This window comes from Triticum urartu, chromosome 3A, assembly GCF_056163025.1.
Source record: "Triticum urartu cultivar PI428250 chromosome 3A, HENAU_Tu73, whole genome shotgun sequence".
In the NCBI taxonomy this organism is placed as follows: Eukaryota; Viridiplantae; Streptophyta; class Magnoliopsida; order Poales; family Poaceae; genus Triticum; species Triticum urartu.
The window spans coordinates 450219648-450238210 of NC_141875.1; the positions used below are offsets into that span (position 1 = coordinate 450219648).

Here is an 18563-nt window from a genome sequence, read left to right on the forward strand (position 1 = left end):
TCTCGGGACTTCTCGCACGCACCATCGTGCCACCCACAAAAACTTGTACTCTAAGTTTAGTAGTACGTTATACAGGAAGAGAAGAGGTGCACGCACGCACTCGTCCTCACACACGCGCATCTATTTTTTCTCGAAAAGGGGGATGATGACCCCCGGCCTCTGCATCTGGGAGTCACACACGCATCTATAGCTAGGAATTGTAGTGTTCTCAACCATCCGATTGGCTCTATCATGGACGTACCTATATACTAAAACATGTCTAGATACATCTATATTTTGACAAATGGAAGGCATGTATTGTGGAACGGAGGGAGTGCTTGTCATAAAAATGGATAAAAAAGGATGTATCTAGAACTAAAATACGTCTACATACATCTCCTTTTATCCATTTTGATGACAAGTAGTACTTCTTACCCAAAGGAACTTTATATCCAATAGACACAAAATATCCGTTCGACTGTTGGAAATTACTGATCCGATGTCGAAGTAATTGCTGCATCGCCACCAAAACCCACCATTTCTTAAGCTAAAGTAGACCAAGGTAATCCCTATATTAGCATATTACTAAGATAAATAGAAGGCACTGTAGAAACATTTATGACGTGAGCTTGTCAATCTGAATGTGGAGGGACACAAGCTTAGCCCCGGCCAACAGCTTGGGCGGAACTGTCAAGAAGGTCAGCTCCTGCACGTCGACGTCGCCGGGATCCTTGCTGCTTGTCACCTCCATTTCCACCTTGACGGCGTCGGTCGTGCCTTTGGGCTCCCCCGGCGGGCCGTTCGCCCACAGCTTGGCCACGTAGTGCGGCAGTGGGGACGCCCCTGCTCTGATGCATATGACCGACATGGCGATAGGCGCGCCGATGTCGAGCACGCCGCCGACCAAGAAAAACGTGCGGGGGTCCTCCTCCGCGAACAACAAGAGTCGTGGCTCCGACAGTGGCACTTGCAGCTGGAGCACCTTGTCGTACTGGATCCTGTGCACGGGCATGGGATGCACGGTGCTGATGTGGTGGTAGAGCGCCGGCAGCGGGCCTTCATAGCCGCAGACGGGCACGGGGCATTTGCAGGGCGCGAGCGGACACATGCTCTGGTGATCGGCGAGCTTGTGGTAAGTGACGTAGAGCCCACAGCCTTCGTGCGGGCACTCCACCCTCACCGACGAAAGGATGGAGTCCACCGCCGTCTTCCGCACGTCGAATCCACCGCCGCGCTCGCACTTCTAGCACTGCCGCTGGTTCCCAGGGCACTCGACGCGGCAGTCCGTGTAGGCCAGGTGCCCTCCCTTGCACTACAGAAATCAATCGAACAGCACATCAATCAAGAAACCTTCACCTTGCTCAATCAGCCAAACGGACGAGGTGTATTCGAACCTCATACACTGGAGGCATCAAGGGGCAGAGGCACAACGGGCAGTGGAGCACGGTGAGGTCCATCAAGACCTTAGAGAGCTCCATCGTCGGGTCTTGTTCGGTCTGCATGATCTCGCCCTCCTCGTGCACAACCATCTCTCGACTTGGGCCGGGGTATTACAAAGCTTTACCGTCACATATTTTATACCACTTCAAGGTGCATTAAATCAACACATGCAAGTATCAAAAGGAGAGTCACGGCATGCATGCATGTGTTGTAATTAATGCATCGGTAAACACAAATTATTGAAATATATCGAGTGCAGTACTTTGATGTGTCGCGTCAACTCGTACATCAACGAGAAGTTTGATTATCCTCTCCCTCGCGGACTTAACTGCACCTGCCTTTGGCTGTATGACAGGTTGGCCACACACCTGTCGGGCCCACCTGTCATACACGCAAAGGCAGGAGCGTCCCTCCCTCGCCCATGAGCGTGGTGGCTGGCAAGACTAGGAGAAGCTTTCGCTACACGCTCTCCCTCCCGCACGCGGTGAACATGCAACAGTTCAGTCGGTGTCAGATGGCCAGAAGCGTACTGTAGTACTCCTCCAGTGCAGTAGTACTCCATCATTGTTCGACTTCTCAAAGAGGCGAAGAGCCAAGCGCAGCCCGGACGCTCGTGTGGCAGTTTCATGTGTAGAGTAGTCTAGGATAGCGTGTACCGTGCCTGTAAGCTTAAAATCATTGGGGTCGGCTCCATGCTATGTGGCCATCTCAAAGTTTTTAAAAAAATTAAAATAGTCTTCTGGCCCTACCTGACACCCTGGTGATTGTAGTTTGCACGCTCATCTGGTCAAGACAGGAATATATATTTTAATTTGTTTTTTTTTTCGAAAAGGGGGGACTCCCCGGCCTCTGCATCAAAACGATGCATACAGACACATATATTTTAATTTGTGGTGGGTAAATGTTAGAGGTTGCAGCAAATATATTGTACACTGCGGGTCTTTCAGCCAAGTTTAGAGGCAAGCATGTGGGGCCAGTGCTATGCTATGTCGCGTCAACTCGTACAACGAGGAGAAGCTTGATTTTACTACACGCCTTCTCCCTCACCCATGCACGCGGTTGCTCGCAAACGAGGACAGGCTTTTTCTTAGTAGTACTTCTACAACAAGCTATCCGTCCCGCTCGTGGTGGACGGACATGCAGCAGTGAATTCGACACTGTAGAAGCAGTAGTAGTAACATCATTGTTCGTCTTCTCGAAGAGGTGAAGAGCCAAGCGCAAACCGAACGTTGCAGTTGCGAACATTGGAGCACGCATATAGCCAGGCTCTTGCATGAGACAAAATTGCTATGTGAGTCCACTATTGTACTAGTACGTACAACTACTTGCTAGTATAGCCCTGTAAACCAGAAAGGAGTATTTGCCCTTATAGAGATTTCAACAAGTGACTAGACTACACCGAGACGGAGTACATATGGAGCAAAATGAGTGAATCTGCACCATAAATAAAATACACACTAGTTCTATCGTTTTCCTCTCTGAGGTGCACAATATTGAGTATACTGACTAGTCTCTTTTTGACACGCATTTAAGTTTTTTTTACACAGTACAGACGCAAGTGCTCATATACACGCGCATACACTCACCCCTATGAACGCACACACGCACGACACTATCATCTTGAAATTTACGAAGTCACCATAGGCACCTCGTCGTCGACGGGTCCATAGGTGCTTGAATGCCAAGGAGGGAGAGGGTAGCGGTTCCCGAGACGTTGAACGGTCAATGATGCATCCTCAATTACATGCAGAGGGAATTAATTGGAGAAGCAGAATAGAGCCAGCACGATGTGAATGCAACAGAGTTTGGACTCTCATATAATAAAGGCGCCTCACCACTCCAATCCATCTACTCCCAAGTCTCTACGCAACACTGCTCACTCCAATCCAAGACCAAGTGACCAGAAGCCACAAGCACCTATGGAGGCGATGGACGCGAGCGGCAGTCGGCTGTGCCAAATGATCCAAGGCGCCGGCCTGCGGCCCCGCACCGCGCAGCATTTCCAGATGGTGCTAGCGACCGCAGGCATCGTTCACGCGGTCATCGCTGCCGAGGGAGGAAACCCACAGCTGCCGGAGGGGCCCGATCCTCTGCCCGTGTCGTTCTCTCCGACACAGCGCCGGCTCGGGAGGTGCTCCGGCCATTCTTCCTCCCTGCCGTATTGTCTGCAAATCTGACCTGCCGCCGACATCCCAGTGACCCTCAGGTATAAGTTCTTCAAAAGCGACCTTGCTCTACTACCCCAGCTCAGGAGGGGTGTGGCATACCGCAAAACAGACGAAACGGACCTCCTACGGTCGAAACGGGGGTCCTGTTGATCGGGAGGGGTGTGGCGTACCGCAAAACGAACGAAACGGACTTGTGTTGGAGTGCTACGGTCGAAACGGGGGTCCTGTTCATCGGGAGGGGTGTGGCGTACTGCAAAACGGGACTCCACGGGATACTGTTCATCTCCACCGTCGACCTCCTCCAGCCTCCACGGGCTACCGTTGACCTCCTCCAGCCTCCACGGGCTCCTGTTCATCCAGCCTCCACCGTGCGCTACTCCATCGGCTACTGTTCAACCACCCCTCCACGGGCACCCCTCCACCGTCTACTGTTCATCCAGCCCTCCACACCACGGGGTCCTGTTCAACCACCCCTCCACGAGAACCCCTCCACCGTCTATTGTTCATCCAGCCCTCCACCACACCACGGGGTCCTGTTCATCTAGAGGCAACGCCACCGCTCACTGTTCATCCAACCCCCCCGCAACGCTCACTGTTCATCTCAGAGGCAGCATCGATCGGCTTTAGTTAGCAGCAGTAGCGAAGGAATCGCTCGATCGGGTTCAGTTAACAGCCATCGATCAATCGCTCGGGTTTAGTAACGCGTAGCCTGCAGTGCAATCGCTCGCGTTCAGTTAGAGCCCAACGCCTCGCTCGGGTTTAGTTAGAGCCAACGCCTCTCACACACGCACGTACGTGTACGAGAGAAATGCGCATCGCTTGGCCCCTGACCTCCCACCGTAACAGGGAACTCGCCGAAATTTTCCTCGCCCTCGCTTCTACCATGGTTTTTTCCGTCATGGACGGCCCAAAGAATGTCATGCAGCTGCGTCTCCGGCCCGCCCAGGATGAAAAGCCCATTTTATGTCATGATTTTTTGTCATAGAAGTAGGAGCCCACTACATCTATGATGATACCTGGTTTTGTCACAATTATCGTCATAGAAGTGTCATATGTATGATAGGAAAAAAATTCGTTCGGCCCAAAATGTCATGGATGTGTTTTTTGTAGTGTTAGTCACATTCTTGCAAGGCTTATAGTGATGTGCATTACCGAGAGGTCCTAGAGATACCTCTCCGATACTCGGAGTGACAAATCCTAATCTCGATCTATGCCAACTCAACAAACACCATCGGAGACACTTGTAGAGAATCTTTATAGTCACCCAATTACGTTGTGACGTTTGGTAGCACACTAAGTGTTCCTTCGGTATTCAGGAGTTGCATGATCTCACAGTCATAGGAACATGTATAAGTTATAGAGAAAGCAATAGCAACAAACTAAACGATCATCGTGTTAAGCTAACGGATGGGTCAAGTCAATCACATCATTCTCCAATGATGTGATCCCGTTAATCAAATGACAACTCATGTCTATGGTTAGGAAACATAACCATCATTGATTTAACGAGCTAGTCAAGTAGAGGCATACTAGTGACATTCTGTTTGTCCATGTATTCACACATGTACTAAGTTTCTGGTTAATAAAATTCTAGCATGAATAATAAACATTTATCATGATATAAGGAAATATAAATAAAAACTTTATTATTGCCTCTAGGGCATATTTCCTTCAGTCTCCCACTTGCACTAGAGTCAATAATCTAGATTACATTGTGATGATTCTAACACCCATGGAGTCTTGATGCTGATCATGTTTTGCTCGTGAGAGAGGCTTAGTCAACGGGTCTGCAACATTCAGATCTGTATGTATCTTGCAAATCTCTATGTCTCCCTTCATGACTTGATCGCGGATGGAATTGAGGCGTCTCTTGATGTGCTCGGTTCTCTTATGAAATCTGGATTCCTTTGCCAAGGCAATTGCACCAATATTGTCACAAAAGATTTTCATTGGACCCGATGCACTAGGTATGACACCTAGATCGGATATGAACTCCTTCATCCAGACTCCTTCATTTGCTGCTTCCGAAGCAGCTATGTATTCCGCTTCACACGTAGATCCCGCCACGATGCTCTGCTTGGAACTGCACCGACTGACAGCTCCACCATTTAATAAAAATATGTATCCGGTTTGTGACTTAGAGTCATCTGGATCAGTGTCAAAGATTGCATCGACGTAACCGTTTACGACGAGCTCTTTGTCACCTCCATAAACGAGAAACATATCCTTGGTCCTTTTCAGGTATTTTAGGATGTTCTTGACCGCTGTCTAGTGATCCACTCCTGGATTACTTTGGTAACTCCCTGCTAAACTAATAGCAAGGCACACATCAGGTCTGGTACACAGCATTGCATACATGATAGAACCTATGGCTGGAGCATAGGGAATGACTTTCATTTTCTCTCTATCTTCTGCAGTGGTCGGGCATTAAGTCTGACTCAACTTCACACCATGTAACACAGGCAAGAACCCTTTCTTTGCCTTATCCATTTTGAAATTCTTCAAAACTTTATCAAGGTATGTGCTTTTGTGAAAGTCCAATCAAGCGTCTTGATCTATCTCTATAGATCTTGATGCCCAATATATAAGCAGCTTCACCGAGGTCTTTCATTGAAAAATTCTTATTCAAGTATCCTTTTATGCTATTCAGAAATTCAGTATCATTTCTGATCAACAATATGTCATCTACAAGTAATATCAGAAATGCTACGGAGCTCCCACTCACTTTCTTGTAAATACAGGCTTCTCCAAAAGTCTGTATAAAACATATGCTTTGATCACACTATCAAAGCGTATATTCCAACTCCGAGAGGCTTGCACCAGTCCATAAATGGATCACTGGAGCTTGCACACTTTGTTAGCACCTTTTGGATCGACAAAACCTTCTGGTTGCATCATATACAACTCTTCTTTAAGATATCCATTAAGGAATGCAGTTTTGACATCCATTTGCCAAATTTCATAATCATAAAATGCGGCAACTGCTAACATGATTCGAACGGACTTAAGCATCGCTACGGGTGAGAAGGTCTCATCATAGTCAACTCCTTGAACTTGTCGAAAACCTTTTGCAACAAGTCAAGCTTTGTAGACAGTAACATTACCGTCAGCGTCAGTCTTCTTCTTGAAGATCCATTTATTCTCTATGGCCTGCCGATCATCGGGCAAGTCAACCAAAGTCCACACTTTGTTCTCATACATGGATCCCATCTCAGATTTCATGGCCTCAAGCCATTTTGCGGAATCTCGGATCATCATCGCTTCCTCATAGTTCGTAGGTTCATCATGGTCAAGTAACATGACTTCCAGAACAGGATTACCGTACCACTCTGGTGCGGATCTCACTCTGGTTGACCTACAAGGTTCGGTAGTAACTTGATTAGAAGTTTCATGATCATCATCATTAGCTTCCTCACTTACTGGTGTAGGAATCACTGGAACTGATTTCAGTGATGAACTACTTTCGAATAAGGGAGCAGGTACAATTACCTAATCAATTTCTACTTTCCTCCCACTCACTTCTTTGGAGAGAAACTCCTTCTCTAGAAAGGATCCATTCTTAGCAACGAATATCTTGCCTTCGAATCTGTGATAGAAGGTGTATCCAACAGTCTCCTTTGGGTATCCTATGAAGACACATTTCTTCAATTTGGATTCGAGCTTATCAGGTTGAAGCTTTTTCACATAAGCATCGCAGCCCCAAACTTTAAGAAACGACAACTTGGGTTTCTTGCCAAACCACAGTTCATAAGGTGTCGTCTCAACGGATTTAGATGGATCCCTATTTAACGTGAATGCAGTCGTCTCTAAAGCATAACCCCAAAATGATAGCGGTAAATCAGTGAGAGACATCATAGATCGCACCATATCTAATAAAGTACGATTACAACATTCTGACACACCATTATTGTGATAGCCTGGCTTATTAGGGATGGTAGACTACTCATATCAATAAGGAATTCCTTCTTTTCCGGGAGCCCATTCGAACAGAACTCCAAAGTTAAGCGTGCTCAGCTTGGAGTAGTTTCAGGATGGGTGACCGATCGGAAAGTTGCTCCCGGGTGCGCACGAGTGAGGACAAAGTGTGCAGAAAAGACTAGTATTGATCTATGGGGCCATCCTAGATCGCGCCAGGAGTAACGACCACCGGCGGGTGTGTCCGGGGTGTTACAAATTGGTATCAGAGCCGACCCTCGCGGTTACACGGATGTTTGTGGACAAGTGCGCGGTCATGTTGTTCATGACGTTTGTGACCCGTCGTGGCACACGACATGGCACATGTACCAGACTGGATGCACGGACGTATGTGCCAAGAGGGAACGTTCATGTGGCCCGACGAGGACGTCGATTCCTCTGAGTGGGGGTGTATGTGATAGCCTGTCTTATTAGGGATGATAGACTACTCACATCAATAAGGAATTCCTTATTTTCCGGGAGCCCATTCGGACAGAACTCCAAAGTTAAGTGTGCTCAGCCTGGAGTAGTTTCAGGATGGGTGACTGATCGGGAAGTTGCTCCCGGGTGCGCACGAGTGAGGACAAAGTGTGCATAAAAGACTAGTATTGATCTGTGGGGCTAGTCTAGATCTCGCCAAGAATAACGACCATCGGCGGGTGTATCTGGGGTGTTACATTTATGCTGTGGTGTTCCGGGTGGCGTGAGTTGCTTAACTATTCCGCATTGTTTCAAATGAATACCAAACTCGTAACTCAAATATTCTCCTCCACGATCAGATCGTAGAAACTTTATTTTCTTGTTATAATGATTTTCCACTTTACTCTAAAATTCTTTGAACTTTTCAAATGTTTCATACTTATGTTTCATTAAGTAGATATACCCATATCTGCTCAAATCATCTGTGAAGGTGAGAAAATAACGACATCCGCCGCGAGCCTCAATGTTCATTGGACCACATTCATCAGTATGTATGATTTCCAATAACTCTGTTGCTCGCTCCATTGTTCCAGAGAATGGAGTTTTAGTCATCTTGCCCATGATGCATGGTTCGCGAGTACCAAGTGATTCATAATCAAGTGATTCCAGAAGTCCATCAGAATGGAGTTTCTTCATGCGCTTTACACCAATATGACCCAAATGGCAGTGCCACAAATAAGTTGCGCTATCATTATCAACCCTGCATCTTTTGGCTTCAATACTATGAACATGTGTGTCACTAATATCAAGATTTAGTAAAAATAGACCACTCATCAAGGGTGCATGACCATAAAAGATATTAATCATATAAATAGAACAACCATTATTCTCTGATTTAAATGAATAACCGTCTCGCATCAAACAAGATCCAGATATAATGTTCATGCTCAACGCTGGCACCAAATAACAATTATTTAGGTCTAAAACTAATCCCGAAGGTAGATGTAGAGGTAGCGTGCCGACGGCAATTACATCGACTTTGGAACCATTTCCCACACGCATCGTCACCTCGTCCTTTTCCAATCTTCGCTTAATCCGTAGCCCCTGTTTTGAGTTGCAAATTTTAGCAACTAAACCTGTATCAAATACCCAGGCACTACTGTGAGCATTAGTAAGGTACACATCAATAACATGTATATCAAATATACCTTTCACTTTGCCATCCTTCTTCTCCGCCAAATACTTGGGGCAGTTCCGCTTCTAGTGACCAGTTCCTTTGTAGTAGAAGCACTCAGTCTCAGGCTTAGGTCCAGACTTGGGTTTCTTCACTTGAGGAGCAACTGGCTTCCTATTCTTCTTGAAGTTCCCCTTCTTCCCTTTACCTTTTTTCTTGAAACTGGTGGTCTTGTTGACCATCAACACTTGATGCTTCTTCTTGATTTCTACCTCCGCAGCCTTTAGCATTGCGAAGAGCTCGGGAATCATCTTATCCACCCCTTGCATATTATAGTTCATCACGAAGCTCTTGTAGCTTGGTGGCAGTGATTGAAGAACTCTGTCAATGACACTATCATCAGGAAGATTAACTCCCAGCTGAGTCAAGTGGTTGTGGTACCCAGACATTCTGAGTATATGTTCACTGACAGAACTATTCTCCTCCATTTTGCAGCTGTAGAACTTATTGGAGACTTCATATCTCTCAATCTAGGCATTTGCTTGAAATATTAACTTCAACTCCTAGAACATCTCATATGCTCCAAGACGTTCAAAACGTCATTGAAGTCCCGGTTCTAAGCCGTAAAGCATGGCACACTAGTCATCAGCTTTGCTCTGCCAGGTGTTCACAACATCTGGCATTGCTCCTGCAGCGGGTTTGTCACCTAGCAGTGCTTCCAGGACGTAATTCTTCTGTGCAGCAATGAGGATAATCCTCAAGTTATGGACCCAGTCCGTGTAGTTGCTACCATCATCTTTCAACTTAGCTTTCTCTAGGAACGCATTAAAATTCAACGAAACAACAACATGGGCCATCTATCTACAACAACATAGACATGCAAAATACTATCAGGTACTAAGTTCATGATAAATTAAAGTTCAATTAATCAAATTACTTAATAACTCCCACTTAGATAGACATCCCTCTAATCATCTTAGTGATCACGTGATCCATATCAACTAAACCATGTCTGATCATCACATTTTCCCCTCTCTATCTTGTGATGAATTGAGTTTTCCCTTTGAGATTTCGTTTTATCGGATTGAATACTTTTATAGATTTGAGAGCACTTGATATATGTGTTGCAAATGAATACTCGTGGTGATAATGGGGTATTATATTGATTCACTTGATATATGTTTTGGCACTCAACTCGTGGATTCCCGAGGTGACATTGGGGTAATCTACGCATAGGGGTTGATGCACGTTCTTGTCTTTATTTCTCCAGTAGAAATCTTGGGGAAATCTTTGAAGTTCTTTGTGTTGGATTGAGTATTATGAATCTGAAAATATTTGGTGTTATCTTAGTATAAACTCTTGGATAGATCGATCGGAGAGAATAGCTTCGAGGTGGTTTCGTACCCTACAAATGATTTCTTCTTATGTTCTCCACTAGATAGGAACTTTGGAGTGGTTCTTCATCGTACTTTGAGGGGTGCTTATATGATCCAATTATATTAACACTATTGAGAGATTGCACTAGCGAAAGTACGGACCCTAGGCCTCATTTTTAAGCATTGCAATACTGTTTTTATGCCTGTTTACTATTTTCTACCTTGCTTTTTTATTTATTTAGATTATAAAAATAAATTTCTACCATCCATATTACACTTTTATCACCATCTCTTCACCGAACTAGTGCACCTATACAATTTTCCATTGTATTTGGTGTGTTGGGGACACAAGAGACTTTTTATTATTTGGTTGCATGGTTATTTGAGAGAGACCATCATCATCATACGCCTCCCACGGATTGATAAACCTTAGGTCATCCACTTGAGGGAAATTTGCTACCATCCTACAAAACTCTACGCTTGGAGGCCCAACACGAGTCTACAACAACAAGTTGTGTAGTAGACATCATGGCTCTCTTTTATTTTTCTGAAAACTTATTTCTCTTACTTCTATCTACTAGTTAGGATATTTTCAACTGCGGTGCCTTACGAACTACTTGAGTATTGTCCAAATATATTTTCCACGAGAGCCCCTCGGGATTCATGGTTACTCAAAAGTTTCCATGAGAGCCCCTCGGGATCGTGGTTAATCAACACTACCATGAGAGCCCATCAAGATCATGGTTAATCAAACATTTCCACAATAGCCCCTTAGGATTGTGGTTAATAAACATTGCCATGAGAGCCTCTCAAGATAATGGTTAATCAAACATTTCCATGATCGCCCCTCAGGATCATGGTTAACAAACATTGCCATGAGATCCCCTCGGCATCATGGTTCCTTAATCACAACATGGTCGGATTGTCTTGTCCATGATTCACACAAAAGCCTAACGTCCAAGGTAACATAAGTTTCAACAACATGTGGCTATCATGTACTAGTTTCATAACTTGTAAATAAAGCAATGTAGAGCAAGTTCAAGGGTGAAACTTGCCTGGTGCTCACTGATGTTTTTCACATAAATAAATCTTGTTAAGTGATGAAGTTCTTCACACACACAATCCTGATAAAGCTACTCTTCGCTCTCCGAACAATCTAACATAAGTAAAGAGCAATCATGAACAACCATATAATACAAGTCAAACATACAATAAGTGTAGTGCATGGTGTTAGTGACATTGTGTTGTGAGATCATGTGTCAACTGTACTCATAAGAGTTTGGAAAACAACCTAGTGGTTGTTAATTGGAACACATGTGACATAAGGGTTCACATGCAAGTTTCAATAAAAGGTTCGTCACATGAGGACTATGTGACACAAAGTTGTGGTTGCTAGACCCAGTCAAAGGAATCGTGCAACTGGAGTTAAGGTCTATGAATCTTGCATAGCCAAGTTCATGTTCAAGTTAAATGACAATTCAAACTTGTTGACCTTCCATGAGTTTGAATACAAACAAAGTTGGTTAGGTTTCATTCTAAGTTCCTCAACTTGGTTTGACTTACAATTCAAAATGAATTAGGATTCACCTTGTTTGAATTCAAATTGAATTTAGTTTGAACTAAGATTTGAATTCGAATTTGAATTCAAATTAAGTTTGAATTATTGAAGCTAGGTTCAATAATGAATTTGCAAATCATGTAGGGGAAAGCAGCAATTTCAAAAAAAATCCTACACACACGCAAGATCATGATGATGCATAGCAACGAGAGGGGAGAGTGTTGTCTACGTACCCTCGTAGACCGTAAGCGGAAGAGTTATGTCAACGTGGTTGATGTAGTCATACATCTTCATGATCGACCGATCCTAGTACCGAAAGTACGGCACCTCCGTGATCTGCACACGTTCGGCTCGGTGATGTCCCACGACCTATCAATCCAGCTGAGTCTCGAGGGAGAGCTCCGTCAGCACGACGGCATGATGACGGTGATGATGATGCTACCGTCGCGGGGCTTTGCCTAAGCACTACGATGATATGACCGAGGTGGATTATGTGTAGGGGGCACCACACACGGCTAAGGGATCAATGATCAACTTGTGTCTATGGGGTGCCCCCTCCCCCGTATATAAAGGAGTGGAGGAGGGGGAGAGGGTCGGCCTCCTAGGCGCGCCCAAGGGGGAGTCCTACTCCCGGTGGTAGTAGGATTCCCCCTTCCCTAGTTGGAGTAGGAGATGGAAGGAAGGGGGAGAAGGAGAGAAGGAAAGGGGGGCCGGCCCCCCTTCCCAATTCGGATTGGGCTTGGGGGCGCGCGCCCCCACCTTGGCTGCCTCCTCCTCCTTTCCACTATGGCCCATTAAGGCCCATTGACTCCTCGGGGGGTTCCGGTACTCCGGAAAATGCCCGAACTCATCTGGAACCATTCCGATGTCCAAACATAGGCTTCCAATATATCGATCTTTATGTCTCGACCATTTCAACACTCCTCGTCATGTCCGTGATCATATCCGGGACTCTAAACTACCTTCGGTACATCAAAACACATAAACTCATAATACCGATCATCACCGAACGTTAAGCGTGCGGACCCTACGGGTTCAAGAACTATGTAGACATGACCGAGACACGTCTCCGGTCAATAACCAATAGCAGAACATGGATGTTCATATTGGCTCCCACATATTCTACGAAGATCTTTATCGATCAAACCACATAATGATATACGTTGTTCCCTTTGTCATCGGTATGTTACTTGCTCGAGATTCGATCGTCGGTATCTCAATACCTAGTTCAATCTCGTTACCGGCAAGTCTATTTACTCGTTCCATAATGCATCATCCCATAACTAACTCATTAGTCACATTGCTTGCAAGGCTTATAGTGATGTGCATTACTGAGAGGGCCTAGAGATACCTCTCCGATACTCGGAGTGACAAATCCTAATCTCGATCTATGACAACTCAACAAACACCATCGGAGAAACCTATAGAACATCTTTATAGTCACCTAGTTACGTTGTGACATTTGATAGCACACTAAGTGTTCCTACGGTATTCAGGAGTTGCATGATCTCATAGTCATAGGAACATGTATAAGTTATGGAGAAAGCAATAACAAACTAAACGATCATCGTGCTAAGCTAATGGATGGGTCAAGTCAATCACATTATTCTCCATGAATAGTACAAGGGAAGAACAGCCTCCTGAGGTTGAGGTGTTCTTGTGCGAGTGTTGGCTACTTGCTCTGTTAGAGCTGTCGACCCGTCTCCGTCTCCGTCCCCCTTCTACTGTGGTGGCTAGTCCTATATATAGAGGCCCTGGTCCTCTTCCCAAATGTTGAGCGGGAAGGGAGCCAACAACGGCGAGCAAATTTGAAGGGGGGCAGCTAGTACAAGCTATCCTGACAAAAGTAGTCTTCGCCTATGAAAAGGCCTAGGGTGACGCCGTCTTGGGCTCCACGATGACCTCCGCCTTGCGGTCCTCCTGGTCTTGGTCTTGTTGCACCAATATGGCAACCTTTGCCTGATGCCTCGGTACTCTTTGTCTGCGCTTGCCTCCTTAGCACCAAAGAGGAAACAAGGACTCTACGCGCACCGGCGCCCGCCTGGCGCCGTTTGTCATGGCTCACGTCATGAGTCCCTCATGAGGTTTGCCCCGCCTTGATATCTCCGCTCCTCGTGAGCCTGCCTGGCTAGGCCACTCTAGAGGAGGCCTTGTGTCGTCCGCCTCGTGAGGCTCGGACCTTCGCGAAGGTCTAGGATGCCTTGTTGATGAAGATGGGCCATACGGCCCGCTGCATAGCCACGCCATGGGCCGCAGGCAGGCAAGTCTGGGGACCCCTGTTCCCAGAACGCCGACAGTAGCCCCCGAGCCCAAGGTGCGCTCGGGCTCGGCTTCACGGCAAAGCCAAGGGTCAAGTTCAGAGCGCTGCAGGCCCCAAAAGCCTGCGGCCTCGGTCGACGTGTGGCGGTTGATTGGACGTCGGCATCTCCGCTTCCCCATGCTGCCTCGGCAACAGCATGATTTGACAAGTCCCTACGACATGCAAGGTAAACCATCATTACCTGCGATCGTGGGAGATGCCGGTTGGCCTCCTCTTGCTATAAATGGGGAGGGGGCAGAGCCCCCATTGCCCATCTTCTCCTCCCTCGCTTCGTCCTCCTCGCTCTCCTGCTGACAGTAATGGCGCCAATTAGAAGGTTCTCGGCCGAAGAGAAAGGGAAAGCTCCCCGTGATAATCCGGAGCCACTTCTGCCGAAGAAACGAACGATCCACCGTCGTGACGAGGCAGTGTTGCAAGTGGTGACGAGGCCTTGGTGCGAGCGGCCTCCACTGGGGTTCCCGCTGCCCTTGTACGCCTGAGCCGAGGGCTCGGGAGGACAGGGCGACGAGCGGCACCGCTCGTGCCGCGTCCAGGGTCGCCGTGTCACGACGCCTCGCGCCGTCGCCCCTGGGGTGCACACCGCTGACTCCTCGCGCGAGTTGGTGCTATGGGCGCCAATGCCATCGAGCTCCTGGATCCGCTTCCCGCAATTCTTCTCCGACGTGATGCCGCCGAGGGGGACCGCTTGAGCTCTGGCTGCAGCACACCGACTGCAGTGCCCCGGCGACCGGAGCGGAGATCGAAGTGGTCCCCACCGGCAAGATCTTCATGACCCGCGGCTGGGGTGGGATCGCGCGGGTTTGCCGTGCGAGGGGGGCCCTCGTGATCCACTTCGAGTTCGATGGCGCCTCCATGCTCTTCTTCAAGGTCTTCGACGCGGAGGGCCACCGCTTGGAGTGCTGCCCTGGAGGGGAGCACCAGGTCGACGCGCATCCCGCCCGCGAGCACTCCAGCAGCAGCAGTTCGTGGGAGTCCGGCAGCTCTCCCGAGTTTTACGAGACTCCGAAGATGAGCGATGACAGCTACGTCCCCCTGAGCTCTCGCCGCGCTCGGAGCAAGGCCGCGGCGTCCGGTAGTCGCCGCCGCTGATCTGGATGGGGTTGGTGCCGGCCTCCCGTGGACCATTTTTGATGATGGCGTCTGCCTCGGGAGGGTGTAGATAGGATTCCTCTTAGTGATAGCTTTTGTTCCCTGTGAAAGATCGCGAATCACCCCGTCTGGGCATGTAAGGGTCCGTAACGTCTTTCTTGTTCATCTTCCTTGTTATAAAAACTTGGTGAACGCATGTCCCGTTGAGGCTTAGTCCCTCCCTTCCTTTCCTCGCGACAGCTTGTTGCTCTACACTAACAGGTCCCGGTCCCAAGGCGGCTACAGCCGTCACTGGTATGCCAGGTCGCGTGCCATGGTCAAGGCCAGGAGGTGCACGGCCCGAGGTCCAGTAAGAGCCCCTGAGGCGTGGTGCTCAGGAGGTCCCTGTCGGTGTCGAAACCGGCGGATCTCAGGTAGGGGGTCCCGAACTGTGCGTCTAGGCCGGATGGTAACACGAGGCAGGGGACACAATGTTTTACCCAAGTTCGGGCCCTCTTGATGGAGGTAAAACCCTATGTCCTGCTGGATTAATATTGATGATATGGGTAGTACAAGAGTAGATCTACCACGAGATCAGAGACGCTAAACCCTAGAAGCTAGCCTATGGTATGATTGTATATTCGTCCTATGGACTAAAACCCTCCGGTTTATATAGACACCGGAGAGGGCTAGGGTTACACAAAGTCGGTTACAATGGGAGGAGATCTACATATCCATATTGCCAAGCTTGCCTTCCACGCCAAGGAAAGTCACATCCGGATACGGGACGAAGTCTTCAATCTTGTATCTTCATATTCCAAGAGTCCGGACAAAGGTTATTGTCCGGCTATCCGGACACCCCCTAATCTAGGACTCCCTCAGTAGCCCCTGAACCAGGCTTCAATGACGATGAGTCCGACGCGCAGATTGTCTTCGGCATTGCAAGGCGGGTTCCTCCTCCAAATACTTCATAGAAGATTTTGAACACAAGGGTAGTGTCCGGCTTTGTAAAATAAGTTCCATATACCACCGTAGAGAGAATAATATTTCCACAAATCTTAATCTGCTGACATGTTTTGGTAACATGACATTATGTCCCGGCCCGGTGCTTATTTGAACCGTTTATCGTCAACCAGCTCCACACATAACGTGAGGCGGTTTCTTGACACGTCTTGTCAAAGCAGAGATCGTGTTCCCCCAATTACGGGATTCTCATCAATACGGTCGTGGGTAACCCAACCGTGTCTAGGACTCCTAGATTATAGGCAAGTCCCAAACGGCTACGGAGAGGACGCTTGATATTCACCCTCTTTATAAAGGGACAAGGTTTTCGCTTTTTCCCTCTCGTGCTCAATCGAACCCCTCCCCCGCCTCGAGTTCTAACACCCAAAGCCCAGGTCAGGTGCTTCGGATCTCCAATCATGTCCGGATCCAGCCTTCAAGGCCGGTGGATGCCCTCCCCCGTCACGGAAGAGGATACCAAGAAGTTGAGGGAGGCCAGATACCTGACCGCCGAGGTTTCGCATCGGCTGCCTGCTCGAGGGCAGGTCGTCCCTACTCCCGAACCCAACGAGAACGTCGTGTTCGTCTCCCACTTCCTCCGAGGCCTAGGCCTCACTCTGGATCCCTTCGTCAGGGGTTTGATGTTCTATTACGGGCTAGATTTCCACGATCTAGCTCTGGACTCCTTTCTCCACGTCTCGACATTTATTGTCATGTGTGAGGCCTTCCTCTGCATTACCCCTCACTTCGGCATGTGGCTCAAGACCTTTGAAGTGAAGCCAAAGATGATCGAGGGGCAACATATAGCATGCGGAGGCGCGTCAATAGGCAATATGGCAGGAGCTCCGTGGCCGAAAGGTTCCTTTCCAGAGGTGTTCGAATTATGGCAACGGGAGTGGTTTTACGTCACGGCTCCCAGAAGTGCCAAGTGGGCGGCTTCCCCCACTTTCCGCTCAGGCCCCCCACCACAACTGATGTCATGGATTAGCAGAGGTCTGAGCTGGGGTCCAGCCAAGGACGTGCCTATACTGCAAAGCCGCATTCAAGATCTCTTCGAGGGAGATTTTAATTTGGTTGTGGTAATGCAAGTTATGATGGTTCATCGAGTCCAGCCCTGCAAACGCCGGCCCCTTCGCTTATGGGAGTTCAACCCAGAAGGACCGCATGCTATTCAAAGTTTCCTCGGCTTGACGCACGAGGAGATGTACAAGTCATTCTTCGGACCTCAAATAGAGTGTCCGGATACTACCGAGGACGTGGGCCTGAGCAGTAACCGCACCGCCAAACAGGTAAGTAATCCTCTAGCCGAACACACCATCTTTTATTTATCATGAAGTTATTTCTGAGAGATCGCTCTTTGACCAGGACTGGTTAACAAAGGCAAAGATGATTCGGTGTTCGGCCCCCCTCCCTGAGGGTTTGGAAAATCCGGTATTGGAAAAGATGCTCGAGCTCGCACCTTGCCCGGAGCCCTCGAAGGAAGATACAGGGGGAATAATACAGGTAGAAGCGGGCCCCCATCACTGCCAGTTCCAACCGAGGGAATGAGCGCCTCCATGAAGGAGGATAACCGGGGGAGGAAGAGGACTTCTTCCGAGGATCCGGAAGCCGAGGCCCCCAAACGGGAGAAGAAGTCTCCAATAGAGGGTCCTGCCTCGGGGGGTGTTCTTGCCGCACAAAGTCCGTGGGGGGATCAGCCGTCCAACGAGTCGTAAGTGATCCAAAAAATACTTTAATAGTGAAGGTATACTATCTTTCTTCTGAGAAAATAACCACCGCATATATCTTGCAGTTCGGGTCTTAGCCCTTCTCTGCCGAGCTCGTCTTCGGGGGATCTTCTTCCAGAGATGATGGAGAGCGAAACGCCTCCCCCGGACTCCTCCGCTCAAGAAGCGGGCGACCCCGAAGTGTCGTCACGGAGGGCCTCTCCGGATCCGGTGAGGCCAGAAGATAATCCCATAGACCCCCGAAGTCCCCAGTGTCCGGCTCTCGAAGAGAGCGAACAAAAGAGTCCAGCACCGTCTGGTATGCGGTCGGACGTTCTGAGGGAGCTGTTGGGGCGAGCGGCCGTCTCAGAAGAACACCGTACGCTGATGGGTACGGT

General features: G+C 48.2%; 1 protein-coding gene across 1 annotated transcript; it reads right to left on the reverse strand.

Moving 5' to 3' along the window:
• Positions 1–595: 595 nt before the first annotated feature.
• Positions 596–1087, reverse strand: LOC147980028 (uncharacterized). Its single transcript, XM_087515444.1, has 2 exons — positions 725–1087; positions 596–616 (listed from the first exon to the last, which is right to left on the reverse strand). Exons 1-2 carry the CDS (start codon positions 1085–1087, stop codon positions 596–598), a joined length of 384 nt encoding a protein of 127 aa, XP_087371570.1.
• Between the last annotated feature and the right edge of the window lie 17476 nt (positions 1088–18563).